Below are 14391 nucleotides of genomic sequence, written 5' to 3' on the forward strand. Positions count from 1 at the left end.
GATCGATGAACGCTTCGAAGTTTTAATCCCCGTAGAGCCGGAGACGGAGGGCGCCTTCGTTTGTTGGAGGAAGGGAGCGGCGGCGTTGGGCGGGAGCCGTAGCGGTTAAATCACGAGACGAGACAGACGGCGTACGTGGTGGGGGGTGGAGGGGGGGGGGGGGCGGCGAGAAAAGATCCCGCGCGGTATAAACATGGCACGACGCAGTAAATATCGCGCCGCGTGACGGAACGAGCGGCCGCGGGGCCGAGCCCGCGGCGATTGCCGCAAAAATAATTAAACGCCGCGTCGGCGCGAAGCAGAAATCTTCAACGGCATAAACCAAAAGCGCCGCGGCGAATTTAACACCGGTGGCACGGCGAGCAGTCCCGCCGGGTGCTAGGCAGTCCACAGGTCGCCGGATCGACTCCCTCTCCCGGTGCTGCAGGTAGTTGAAGCAATGGGGGCAAGTTTCTTAAATCCCCCCCACTTCCAACCCCCCTCTGCACGCCCAAATGCACCCCCGCCACCCCCCCCTGCCGAACCACCGTCGCCTCTGTCCACCCAGCGGTGTAGATGGACGCGGCACCGTGCGTCGATCGACGGGTCACGTGCAGTGGGGGCAAAGTGTGGGCAACACCGACCGCAAGACCTACTGGCCCTAGCGGAGGCCCTTCTGCCAGCAGTGGCGAGAGGGAGACAATTGCAGGGCTGCGCCTTCGCCTTTAACTAATCGCGGGCACGCACGAGCGGGCGCCCGTAATTGGCGCGGCGTGCGTGCGTTGGCGCGGCGCGTGCGTTAACGGGTGAGCAATTGCTGGATGAGAGGGGGTGATTGGGCGGAGGGGGTGATGGGGGCGGATGGGGGGCAGGGGGAGGGGGAATGCGCTACTCTCATTAGCACGGCGCGATTGTTACGTGAGAAGTGGCCGTCCAGAGAGGGTGGCTTCGCAATCAAAACGTCGCCAGTTCACATCGACGAGATGTTAACTACCTCGCCTGGTACGCAGGAGGTTGTGGGTTCCATCCCAACCCTGACGCCTGCTGTATATTCGGAGTTTGCATGTCTCTCTCCCCGTGGTCACGTGGATTTTTCTCCGGGTCCTTCGGTTTTTCGCTGCACATTTAGAATCAACGTGTGTGCTTAGAGTATTTGGCTGCTGTTATAAATGTCCACGTGACAAGCCACTTTGTTGAGCTACATAATAGCTCAGTGGGCCTTACCTGGTGAAATAAAAATAGTGTAGTTTAGTTTTTAGTTCACATTCAGATGGGTGGTTGTCTCAGCCCATCATCGCTCCACGGCCATTAAAACGAGTACCGCTCATTGGGGGAATTCAACAGCGACTGTCCTACGGAGAGAACTCACTTCCTGCCAAAGGAACGTGGAATTTCCACCCATGGGCTAAACATGAGATGAGCACCGATACCTCTAAGCTCATGCTGAGCTGCAGGAAATCACGCTGACAAGTAAACTCTGATATGTAATGGCAGCTAAATTCCATACTTTTTTTTTTATTTTAACAGTTAAGGCCCACTGAGCTACATAGCTATCTTTCAGAAGCGACCTGGCCACAAATGATAGGCCAACTCAAATACACAAATTCTGGACCGGGTGTGGTCGATCAATTGCCCCGAGTAGATATGAGACGGCTTAGACGAGCGATGTTATAAAAATGAAAAAAAAAGATAAAGGCACAGCCCTGAAATTCCCTGCTCTCTCCACTTCTGGCGGAAGCGCCTCCACTCGAGGGAGCTCAGCAAAGCCCCTCCAGGGAGGCATTGGCCTCCTCTTCCACGGCCGCAAGGCATCTCGGAATATGTGCCGATACCCCAGACGTGTTGGAAGACGTGGGACTACCCCACACTTCACCCCGCCACCCACGGCCTATCCATTGGCTCACTGTGGTGTACACGATTACATAGATAGGTGGTGGCAGCGGTGACAGTGGTGGGTGGGGTGGGGGAGGGTAGACGAGGGAGGGGTTAAGAAAGCAGCCCCATTGTTTCATCTGCCGCAGGCCGGGACGATGGAATGGAGCCGGTGAACCTCCGGACCACACGAGTCGGGCGTGCCGCTCCACCGCACCGCCGCGGCACGTCGCGTCGTCGCGCTCACGTGCCGGACTCCGGCCGGCGCCGGGAGAGAGGGAGCGAGAGCGGAAAGAGGAGGAACTGGAACTCACCACTTGCAGGATCTGTGCCTCGGTGTCCAACAGAGGGGACGACTCCTGAAACAACAAAGCGGGCAGAGAGAGATTTCGATTTAAAGCTTTCGTGACTGCAGGCATTCATCTTCTTGGTTCTTTCGGTAAAGTCACGTAGAAGGGAAGTAATAAAATAATAAAAATAAAACATAACATAATAAAACATAACATAATAAAACATAACATAATAAAATGAAAATAAAAACCCAGCTTAAATATACGCTCCAAGCTTGGTGGTGTTTCATTCTTCACCTGAGGACGGCTGCTTGTGTTGTGGCCGAAACGTCGTATTATTTTATTACTTCCCTTCTACGTGACTTTACCGAAAGAACCAAGAAGACAGAGAGAGATTGATGAGCCCCACGATCGAAGACACACCACCGAGTCCATGTAAAAAAATATTAAACTATTGATTTTAATTTTTATTTCAGCAGGTAAGGGCCCCCTTAGCTACGTCGATTTTTTTGTTGCAGAACCAACCTGGCGGCTCATCACTTGGAAATCTATAGCAGCCAAATACTCTAAAACGCACGTTGATTCTAAATGTGGAAGACCCGGAGGAAAAATCCTCACGACCACGGGGAGAATAGGCAAACTTTAAATATGCAGGCGTCAGGATCGAGATCGAACCCAGGACCTCCTGTACACCAGGCGAGGTAGTTAACATCTCGCCCACCGCGGGACCCCATATGCCATTGGTTTCACCGAGTCTGACGTCTCGAAAGCCAGAAATTCACGAGTAATATGGTCCCGTACTAACCGTAGTTTAATACCACATGTAGTATAATACTAACTGTGATATATACCTAACTGTGGTATAATACTACATAAAATACTACATGTAATACCACATGTAGTAAAATACTAGCCGTAGTATAATACTACATGTAGTATAATACCACATGTTGCATAATACTAACTGTAGTATAATACCACACGTAGCATAATACTAACTGTGGTATAATACTACATATGATACTACATGTAGTAAAATACTAACTGTAGTATAATACCACATGTAGTATAATACCACATGTAGTATAATACCACATGTAGTATAATACCACACGCCGTCCGCTTCACAGCGAACATTAAAGATCCGGGTGACCTCAGAATAACGAGGAGCGACCCATTGCCGATTGGTGCGGAAACTCGGCAGGACACGTTGCACACAAAGACAAAGATTCCCCCCCCCCCCCCGCCGTATAGCCCTCAACATACTGTTGGGGCAAGTGCTGTTAACGTGCATCTATGAAATCACAGCACGGCACAGCACGGCACGGCACGGCACAGCACGCCTTCGTTTCATCGGTCGACTCGGCCTCAAATGAGTACCCGGTGCGGTGTGCGAACGTTGCCGCTCGGGAGACAAAGGCGGTCGGGCACGGTGCTGTCCGCACCCACCCCCGCCTCCTCGTGTGCCGTGCCAGCCTCACAGGTGCTGCTACAGCACTTGCCCCAACAGTCTGTTGGAAGGCTACACGGGGGATCGTCACCATTGCGCGTGCGGGTGTACGTGCGTCACCGCCGCCTCCGACCGACGTAACACATTCGGGACGTGCACCGCCCTTCACCATCTCACTCCACTTATCACATCGAGCGCGGCCAAGACAAAACAGGCACGCACGCAAGCCCATTACATGCCAGCCGCCACGCTGAATGACAACTCCGCTCGTCATCAGCTTTGGCCTATCCGCTGCTGAATGAAGGCCTCTCCCTCCACCCCCCTCCCTCCCTCCATCCGCCGCCCCAAGCCACCAGCACCACACCTCCCATGATGCCGTGCGATGGAACGATCCATCCCGGCTGAAGCGCACACGTGGCCCAGCGGGATGTCGGGAGGTCAAATCCATCATCACCATATAAATGTGGATTTTCCCACAACTGGCTCAGGGCTGTGGAAAGGATACGAGCACTGCCTCTCTCCGCTCGTTTGAGAGTGAAATCGCTTTGACTTCGTGATTAACCAGGGCGGCCGCTGGGCTAGAACCGCGAACCTTTGCAACGGGCGGCAAACGCGCTACCCGCTCGGCCGAGCACGCGTGCACACACACAAAGACAAAGATTCCCCCACACATAACATTCAACAGATGGTTGGGGCCAGTGCTGATCGCGAGCACCGAATGATAGCCGGCATGGCACGCGAGAGACATTGGATGGGCAACACCGCGCCCGGCCGCCTTTGTCTCCCCAGCGGTGATGTTTACATACCGCAACCAGGTACTCATTTCATGCCGAGTCGACCTAGGGGAGCCACACGCACGCACGCGTACGCTGCGAAACGCGGGGGAGAAAAAAAACGCCTTTTAATCTTGGAATCCCACGATGCAGCGGAGGAGGCATCGGGGATGCGAAAAATTCAGATCAAAGCGCCGCATGAGGAGTGCCGGGCGGAGAGGCAGACGTGGGCTGGCGGGCAACATGCTGCGGGACATACGGAGCTGGGGGGTGGTGGTTTTGAGGACGGCGAAGGCTCACGCTGCGATGCGCCAATCTCAAGCACGTCCACGCACGTCGTGTCAATTAAACGGCTCTCGCGTGCCCCCCATCCACCCCCCTGTAAACGAGGCCACGTTACCATCCCGCCCCCCCCCCCATTACTCCAATACCTCCACCACTGGCTCCCAATCCAATTCCAAATCAACTATTTATTTATGTATTGTGAGACGATTTCGATTTAAAGCTTTCGTGACTGCAGGGATTCATCTTCTTGGTTCTTTCGGTAAAGTCACAAATAATAAAAATGAAAACGTAATAAAATAATTCTCACGACGTTTCGGCCACAACGCAAGCAGCCGTCCTCAGGTGGAGAGCAGGTCTGTCGAGAAGACAGAGTCTGAATGGTTCTTCTCGACAGACCTGCTCTCCACCTTGCGTTGTCGCCGAAACGTCGTGAGAATTATTTTATTATGTTTTATTTTTATTATTTTATTATTTCCATTCTACGTGACTTTACCGAAAGAACCAAGAAGATGTCGTGAGACGTTTTTAAGGTCTCAGCCAGCAACAAACGCCGGCCCAGAGTCGGTCCCCACAGCCCCCCCCCCCCCCACCATCCGCCACCCACACACCGCGGTCGTTAATCTGGACGGCAATTATCGCAGAACGCAGGACGGGCACGCACGCACGCATGCGCGCAAAGACAAAGGACCCCCCCCCCCCCTCTCTCCGCAAGGTGTTGGGGGGGGGGCGAGTGCTGTTGGCGAGCACCTGTGTGGAGGCTCTGTTGGGGCCGATACGGTGCGAGTACGTCATCGGAAGGGTGAGTAGCAATAATAGGTGCTCGCTAACAGTGACAACATTTCACCGACGCCGTCTTGATGAGCTCCACCAGAGGGCGGGGTCAGGACACGAGGGGAGGGGAAAAAGGTCAAATGACCCACACCAACAAAACACTCCCCCCCCCACCCCCGAGTCTGAAATGTATTTCAAACAACAAAACGTCACAATCACCGACACGCTCAGCCACGTGCCCCCCCCGCACTCCCCGCCCCCCAGGGTAGTCGGGTCACAATGGCAGATTTGGTGACAGTAGCCGGAAGCGTGAGGTCGCATTTCACTTTGCCCTGCCGCCGCCGCCGCCCCGGTAATGTCCCTCGAGCAAGCGCGGCGCTCAATCACCGGGCCGCCAAGCGGCAGTGTAATGCGCTGCCCCTGTCACGCGCAACAACAAAAAAACAACGCGCGCGCACACACACACACACGCGGACACACACACGCACACAGGCACACGGAAACACACAGAGATACACAGAAACACGGACACATGGGCACACGGACACACACAGACATACGGACACACATAGACACACGGACACACATAGACATGGACACACATAGACACACGGAAAAAGATTGCTCCGTATAGCCTTAACAGACTGTTGGGGCAAGTGCTGTTAGCGAGCACCTATGAAGGCCGGCATGGCACACGAGGGGATGGGTGGCCACCACCACGCCCGACCGCCTTTGTCTCTCCAGTGGCGATGTTTACACACCGCACCAGGTACTCATTTGAGGCCGAGTCGGCCTAGGGCAGGGCCCTGGACCAGTTCCAATCATCGTCACTGATGTTGGTGGCCGTGAGCCGGATTCGAACTCGGGCCGCCGGGTTCATAGTGTAGAGGTCTTACGGAGGAAATATGTGTCGAGCTGATATGTATGGGATCCAACGGGAAACTAGCACAGTGGGCGGGGCTACGTCAGTGCACGGGCAGGTGCCCTCTACGACGTCCGCGCTTCGGACGTTACGATCCCCCGGGGCCCCACCCCTCAGGGAGGGGGATGTATAAAAGGGGAATGTATCGGGGGGCTAGGGAGAGTTGGGTTAGCTAAGAAGAGAAGACGGAAGACGTCCGAGATAGAGCCCTGGTCTCCCCCTGCTACGCCGTCCTTGTCAGGACCGCGCAGGCTCGAGCCAGTGGCGTGGTGCCAGAGCCAGAGCCAGTGTTGGTCTGGACTCTGAGTACCGGGCCCGACTGACCAGTGTCGGGCCAAGATAGCCTCCCCTAGTCCACGAGAGGAGGACTCTGAGGCAGGCTAGGGTTAGCTAGGAGGTGTGTCCTCAGATAGACGGGTGAGGGGGCCGATACCCCCTCAAGTGTGTATGTCACGACGGTTGTTGTAATAAACCTCAGTGTGCCTCAACCCCGGGTGTCGACCTGTATTCGACGGTACTACATCTGGCGTCAGAAGTAAACAACAACGAACATGGACACGCGCCGAACAGCTCGGGCCGGGGTGCAGGAGGCGGAGGACACCGCGGGAAGTGCGGTACCAGAGACGGCTGATGGGGCCAACGAGCAGCCGGGACCGAATGCGTCCTTACCGGGGCATCGGGAGGAACGGGAGTTGCTGTCCGACGGGCTGCGGCTGGCGCACGCGAGGTTGGCGGAGCTGCTATACGCTGCTGCCGCCACACTCGAGACCATCACTCGGCTGGGGGCTGCTGGACCACCGCGAGGCGAGGACAGCCGACGGCCGTTGCACCTTCCCGCCATTTCTACCGACGGCACTTTTGAAAGTCCCGCCATCGCCGCAGCAGCTGGTACTACAATAGTATGACGGCGCTAACCACAACACTACCGCTCCCCAATGACAAAGCTCTCCAATATAGCCTCAACAGCTTATCGCGGCAAGTGCTGTTAGCGAGCAACACCTATGAAGGCCGGCAGGGCACACACGAGCACACACGCACGCACCGCGACAAAGCCAAGCGGATGCTTCACCGCAATATTTTGGAAACTGGAATCGGCTCGGCAGAGCGAGAGATTCTCCCGATGAACACAAACGTACCCAAAAAGTCTCCCGCTGCCTTCCAGCGAGGCTCCCTCCCTCACTCCCGCGAACGAGCAAAACCCGCACCTGATGCTCCGACGGGCGGCAATATAATCAAACCGAACCGGGCGGCAGTGCCGAATTATCCTCGTACCAAAAGTACCGACATATGCTACGGGCCCCGCACTTTCAAGGGTACCGCGCTAAATGCTTTCAAGCTATCAATTCCCATTCAGTGATTCCACACTGTAGTACTATACCGCCTTCAACTTTTACGAACGACTGGGTGTTCAAGGTTGGCGATTTGTCGTATTATCTGGCTGTATAGCAAATGAAAAAAAAAAACAATTACTTTAATGTGCAAGTAAAAAAGTTTGTGTTTTAAGATTTAGGTGTTTTTTTTTTATACAGGGCCCCTTCATAACATATGCTACAGGCCCCGCACTAGCTTAATCCGGCACTGCGCCAAGCTGCCGTGCAACGCGTATGAACAACAAACAACGCGGGCCAGAACTTGGTGAATTACCGCTGGCAGGGCCATCCAGCGCCTTCCACCTAAAGCGGCGAGTGCTGCATCTGACACTGTCACGTCAGAGCGCAAGCGGCCCTGCAAAGCGCAGGGCCCCCGGGGCGGTCGCCCCTGGTTCGCCGTGCCCCCTAGGGGACGGGCATCTGGGGAGACAAAGACGGCCGGGTTCGATGTCGAGGGCCACCGCGCATTAACGCGTGGCGACATCTCGAGTGTGACAACTGGACGTCCGTCGGGCGAGGAGGTGAGAGCCACCCACGCTTTACCCCGTCGCACACGCGACCAGCTGCCGCTCGACTAGCCGTGGCCGACCCGTTGACTGGACATCTGTGAAAAAAAGAGCTTCATGGCTCATGGGATTCCTCCAGGAAAAATAAAGAGTCTAAATTGCGATGCTGATCCATGCCGCTGCCGGGTGGATGGAGGAAATGTCCCGGCCCTGCAGTCAGAACATCGCTCTCTCTCTGTCTAGCGCCACGCTCGCCTCTGTCGATGGATTTATTCCGGAGGTCTCGGGTAAATCCGCATTCCGAGCGCTCCCTCATTCCCTCGCTCGCTCAATCGCTCCATCCTCCCTCACAACATCACTCCATTGTTCATTCGCTCCATCGCTCCATAACTCAATCGCTGCTTCACTCATTTGCTCCATCGCTCCATCACTCATTCGCTCCATTGCTCACTCACTCGCTCCATCGCTCGCTCACTCGCTCCATCGCTCGCTCACTCGCTCCATGGCTCACTCATTCACTCACTCGCTCACTCACATGCTCCATGGCTCACTCATTCACTCGCTCGCTCACTCACACGCTCCATGGCTCACTCATTCACTTGCTCGCTCACTCACACGCTCCATCGCTCGCTCACTCGCTCCATGGCTCACTCATTCACTCGCTCCATGGCTCACTCATTCACTCGCTCCATGGCTCACTCATTCACTCGCTCCATGGCTCACTCATTCACTCGCTCCATGGCTCACTCATTCACTCGCTCGCATGCACAGCGGCCCTGTTAACACTGTAATCCCTCTATATCTCTCTGTCTTTAGCTCGCTCTCTCTCCGTTAGCCATCTGCGCTCAATTAAAAGTTAATGAATAAATTAAATAATGGCTGCATTAGCAAACAAGCTCAACGATCAAAATGTGCCCGCGCTCGAGGTGGTGTACAAATCGTCTGCGAGCGTCTCTTTGGCTTCGGGGTCAGAGCGGATGCGGATGCGGCAGCTGTCACGCGGTGCTGGGGTTGGCTCCCAACATCCGCAAAATCCGCGACAGAGTTGCAACCCCCTTGACCACGTGCAGCGTGCATGCGTCTCAAAGTAGGGCTCTCACGTACACAAAGACAAAGATCCCCCCCCGTATAGCCTTGAACAGACTGTTGGGGCAAGTGCTGTCAGCGAGTTGCGCCTTTGAAGGCCAGAACGGTGCACGAGGGGGAGGTTGGCCAACACCACGCCCGCGCGGCCACCTTTGGCTCCCATAATAGCGACGTTTGCACACCGCACCGGGCACTGTACTCATTTGAGGCTGAGTCGACCTAGGAGAGGCTCAGAGCAAAGCAACTGCAAAAAAAGAACCCCCCCGAGCAGTCGCCCACTGTCATCCCCCTTATTGGAATAAAAACAACCCGCAATAATCTTCTTGGTTCTTTCGGTAAAGTCACGTAGAAGGGAAATAATAAAATAATAAAAATAAACATAATAAAATACAATTCTCACGACGTTTCGGAAAGACATCGTCTGGAGGACGACAGACCTGTTCCGACAGACCTGTTCCGACAGCCCTGTTCTTCACCTGAGGACGGCTGCTTGCGTTGTGGCCGAAACGTCGTGATAATTGTATTTTATTATGTTTTATTTTTATTATTTTATTATTTCCCTTCTACGTGACTTTACCGAAAGAACCAAGAAGATGAATCCCTGCAGTCACGAAAGCTTTAAATCGAAATTTAACCCGCAATAAATTCTACGAAAGACGACGTTCAAAATCAGGACATCCCGTGAACCGATTGGCGCAGGCCAGTCGCCCCCCTTTTGCTCGATAATTCATTTAGCCCGTGAGATTTTCGTTGTTATTTTATTTCCGTGCCCCCATCCCTCCCCACGAAGCGCTGCGCCTCGATGTGCCCTAGAGGGTAAAAGTTCCACCAGTGGTGGAGGATACCAACAAATATAAACATTTTAAAAAGAAACGCCCGCTGGAAGATGCGGTACATCGCAGCGTCAACAAACAAAAGAGGCTATCATCGATCGATCGCAGTGCTTAAATTCTCACTGGATATCTTCCGGATTGCTGTGTTAGAGACTGGAGGTAGCAGGCAGGGGCACGTCGTAATCAGCGGCCGCGAATCATAGAGACGGAGGTATAATGGATGTGGTGAGCCAGATGCAGACAGATTTCTCTGGGCGGCCGTGTGCACTGCGGTGGTCGGCATGTGACGAGTAGCCACCACGACCACAGCTGTAGAGGCATCACACACTGGGTGTGGTATTTATTGGGCGTGGAAATCTGTTTCTGGGTCACAAGCCCTAAATCGATTCCATCATCCCACCAATCGCTTCCATCTACCCCCCCCTCACCCCCTGCCGTCAGCACCGACCCTCCAAATCATTGACACTGATCCACCCACCCCCTCCCCCCCCCATATCGGTGGACGTGGGGGGCCCATCTCTAGGGATTAATGTAAGCCAGCGACCCAGAAAATATTTCTTCACCTGGTAAACACCCCATATCCAGTATGGCTCTCGACTCCCATCATTAGTTTTGCCCACCGGGCGAGCGGGTGGATGGGTAGGTAGATGGGTGAGTGGATGGGCTCGTGGGTGGGTGAGAGGGTGGGTGAGTTGGTTAGTGGGTGGATGGGTGAGCGAGTCGGTGGATGGGTGAGCGAGTGGTTGGATGGGTGAGCGAGTGGGTGGATGGGTGAGCGAGTGGGTGGATGGGTGAGCGAGTGGGTGGATGGGTGAGCGGGTGGGTGGATGGGTGAGTAGATGGGTGAGTGGATGGGTGAACGAGTGGGTGGATGGGCGAGTGAGAAGGTGTGTAGCTAATTCACCGAAATCCTCTCAAAAGTTCATTGGCCACGCGGATAGCTCTTCATTAGGACGTACGAAAAGTACAACGTCGCACCACGGAAGCCGTTTACCGCCGTGACTTGCGCTGCCACGATGCTCGCATCCCTCCGCTCGCAATTCACTCGACCGCTCGGCGCACTCCGCTGCGACCGAATTGCGCCGCGTCTCACGCGCCGTGGCATTTAACAGGGGGTGGGGTGGGGGGGGGAGGGGGCAGCTAATGTCGCCGTGGAGCGGATGTGACAGGGCTAGAAATGAATTCACTTAGCCCCTCGCACAGCGCCGTGCGCTCAAACGCCCGCCGGCCGCTCGCCCTCTCTCCCGCACCGGCTGAGCGCACCCCGCAGCGCGCCGGGTTCAATCTGCCGGAGCGGCGGACGAATTGAAACGGTGCGAGTTTTTTTCCAATCGCACCACCCTGGCTACTCCACCCCACCACCCCACCCCCGTTGCCATCCACTCGGCAATACAAATGGGTGCTCTGAAGCTAGTCGAGTGGGAGTACCCACACTTCACCCCACCACAAAACGCGACTTGCCGCTCGGAGGCAAACTGTGGCGATTGATTCCGACGCTGGGGGTGGACAGAGGCAACAGCGGTGTGGTGGGGGGGGGTGGCGGGTGGCGGATTATAAAACTCGTGACGGGAGATGGGAGTCGAACCGGCGACCTCTGGGTAACCGCGGCCGTTCATGGCACCGGGGGGCAGGTCAGCACGCGGTGGGGGTAAAGTGTGGGCCAAATATAACCTCGCCCGGGACGTCAGGGTCATCGTGAAAACAAGAGGGAACGGAATCCCCTCTTTGCAGTATGCTCCCGTCAGCACGGCGGCAACATCCCTATGCTTGTACTGTACACGCACATGCGTGTACCGTACTGTACATGTATTTTTCTGCAAGCCGGCGCAAGATGTATTGAGCGCAGTGAGCCCGGGGTGGTGCGAGGGCGTGAACGCGCTCGGCACAGCTGTCTCTGTCGGTCTCGCTCCAGCGTCAACGGCGGAGAGCGAGGGAGCTCACCGCACCACTTCCTCGCACACTCACAGAGCTCACGGCACCGCACCTCTCACTCACACAGGGAGCTCACCGCACCGCACCACTCACTCACAGGCAGGGGGGTTCACTGCACCGCTAACACACGCAGCACAATGCACCACCACCGCAGGGCAGTTTGCCAATCTCCCTGAAATCAGCCATTCCTCCGTGTGTGAGCGGGGCGGTGTGCTCCCTGTGTGTGCGAGGGTGCGGTGCCGTGAGCTCCCTGCGTGCGATAATAATTTGAATAATAATAACCTAACGCTGTGGCCTTACAAAGAAAACGCGTGTGTACATATATTGATATACGAGATGGCCCTGTTCTGTGTGGCCGTGGAAGAAGGCCCATTGGCTTAATCCAGCAGTGGACATATATGTGGCTGATTACAATGATTTAAATTCTCTAAATGCAAGACGTTAATAGGGGTGACATCAAGAGATAAAAAGTAACAAAAAATTGTCATTAGATCTTATGAATGTCAGCGTTCAGATTTTTTACCAATTATAAGCACAGACTTGACGACAGCTGTTCCAAACCCACGTCCTCCCATCCCTCCGAGAACATCGCTGTAATTGACATCACTCACTCACTCAGTCACTCAGAACCATCTGTATAAGACGTGTATCATTCGGAATATTCGCACACGGCGGCGCAGTGGTTAGCACGCTCTCGTGACAGACCCGGCTAGTTGCATTCCCAACCAAACCACCAACAACCAAACCACCAACATCCAAACCACCAACATCCAAACCACCAACAACCAAACCACCAACAACCAAACCACCAACAACCAAACCACCAACAACCAAACCACCAACAACCAAACCACCAACAACCAAACCACCAACAACCAAACCACCAACAACCAAACCACCAACATCCAAACCACCAACAACCAAACCACCAACAACCAAACCACCTTCACCTGCTCCGACCAGCTTGGTGAAGTACGGTCAGATAACCGCCTTGACCGACAGAGGACTGACAAAGGGCTTTGCAAGTAAATGAGGATGTGTGCTGAATAATCTCTATATTCACAATCTCCCATTGAAATACGGGCAGCCCCCCGACTTACGAACGGGTTCCGTTCCCGACAGCCGTTCGCAAGTCGAACGGCTTCGCGAGTCGGAACACAATAATGTACGACCGGTAAGTTGCCCACAAGCTTGCGGTGTGGCGGCGGGGGGTAAAGCGCGGGTACTCTCACCCCTTCCGACAAGAGGGTCTGGCCTCCGATTAGCACGGTTGGCTACGTACTGTGCAAAAGAAGTTCAACATACATTCATACGTACGTACGTGGCCAGCATGGAAGGGAAGAGTTGGCCAAATACGCTCTCACGAGAGGGGGCTCTCTTGTGCAACCCACTGGCTAGGTTAGTGACGACCCTTCTGGTAGCAGCGGCGTTAGCAAGCAAACTGCGGAGCAGCGCCTTTATCTCTGACTTTATTATTATTATTATTTCTGTCTAAAGCGAGAGAGAGAAAACCAACATCTATTACACAGGGGCTGCTGTATACAATTTGACCGAGCATTTCAAATCTGTTCAGCGGTAAGGGGGCGCCGCGTAGTGCTAATTAGCATATCCGGAGATAATTTGACACATCACAAAGCACGGTGGGGTGAGGGGGGGGGAGATACCGTGGCTGACTGGCCGAGCGAGATTAGAATTCACGAACGGCACGAAAAAATGGAAAAAAATCATCACTCAAGGGGCCGTCACCGGCCGATGACCTATGTACTCAGCGGTCCAAACGTGCTGCTCTAGCACACGCGGCGTCCTGGATGGATGGATGATGGATGGGTAGATAGGTGGATGGGTGGATGGATGGGTGGATGGATGGGAGGATGGGTGGATGGGTGGGTGGATGGATGGGTGGATGGATGGATGGGAGGATGGGTGGGTGGATGGGTGGGCGGACGGATGGGTGGGTGGATGGATGGGTGAATGGGTGGATGGATGGGTGGATGAATGGGTGGATGGGTGGGTGGGTGGATGGATGGGGGAATGGGTGGATGGGTGGGTGGATGGGTGGGTGGATGGATGGATGGGAGGATGGGTGGGTGGATGGATGGGTGAATGGGTGGATGGGTTGATGGGTGGAATGGATTAAAGGATGGATTGATGGATAATTGGATGGATGAATTAATGGATGTAAAAAACATTATGGATCTACAGATTAATGTATGAATGGATGAATGAAGGAATGAATGGATAGGTGGATGTATGGATGAATAGATTGATGTAAAGATCTATTGATGGATCGATGGATGAATGGAGTAAAGGATGGATTGATGG

General features: G+C 54.5%; 1 protein-coding gene across 2 annotated transcripts in view; it reads right to left on the reverse strand.

Moving 5' to 3' along the window:
- CNKSR2 (connector enhancer of kinase suppressor of Ras 2) overlaps positions 1-2285 on the reverse strand; it is a 93290-nt gene extending 91005 nt beyond the window's left edge. For both annotated transcript variants that reach the window (XM_078616447.1, XM_078616446.1), the window contains exon 1: positions 2166-2285. In XM_078616447.1, the coding sequence (XP_078472573.1) occupies positions 2166-2270 (105 nt within the window). In that variant the 5' untranslated portion in view covers positions 2271-2285. The remainder of the gene's footprint in view (positions 1-2165) is intronic.
- Positions 2286-14391: the final 12106 nt, after the last annotated feature.

The sequence above is a fragment of the Lampetra planeri genome, chromosome 50 (genome assembly GCF_965212315.1).
Source record: "Lampetra planeri chromosome 50, kcLamPlan1.2.h2, whole genome shotgun sequence".
In the NCBI taxonomy this organism is placed as follows: domain Eukaryota; kingdom Metazoa; phylum Chordata; class Hyperoartia; order Petromyzontiformes; family Petromyzontidae; genus Lampetra; species Lampetra planeri.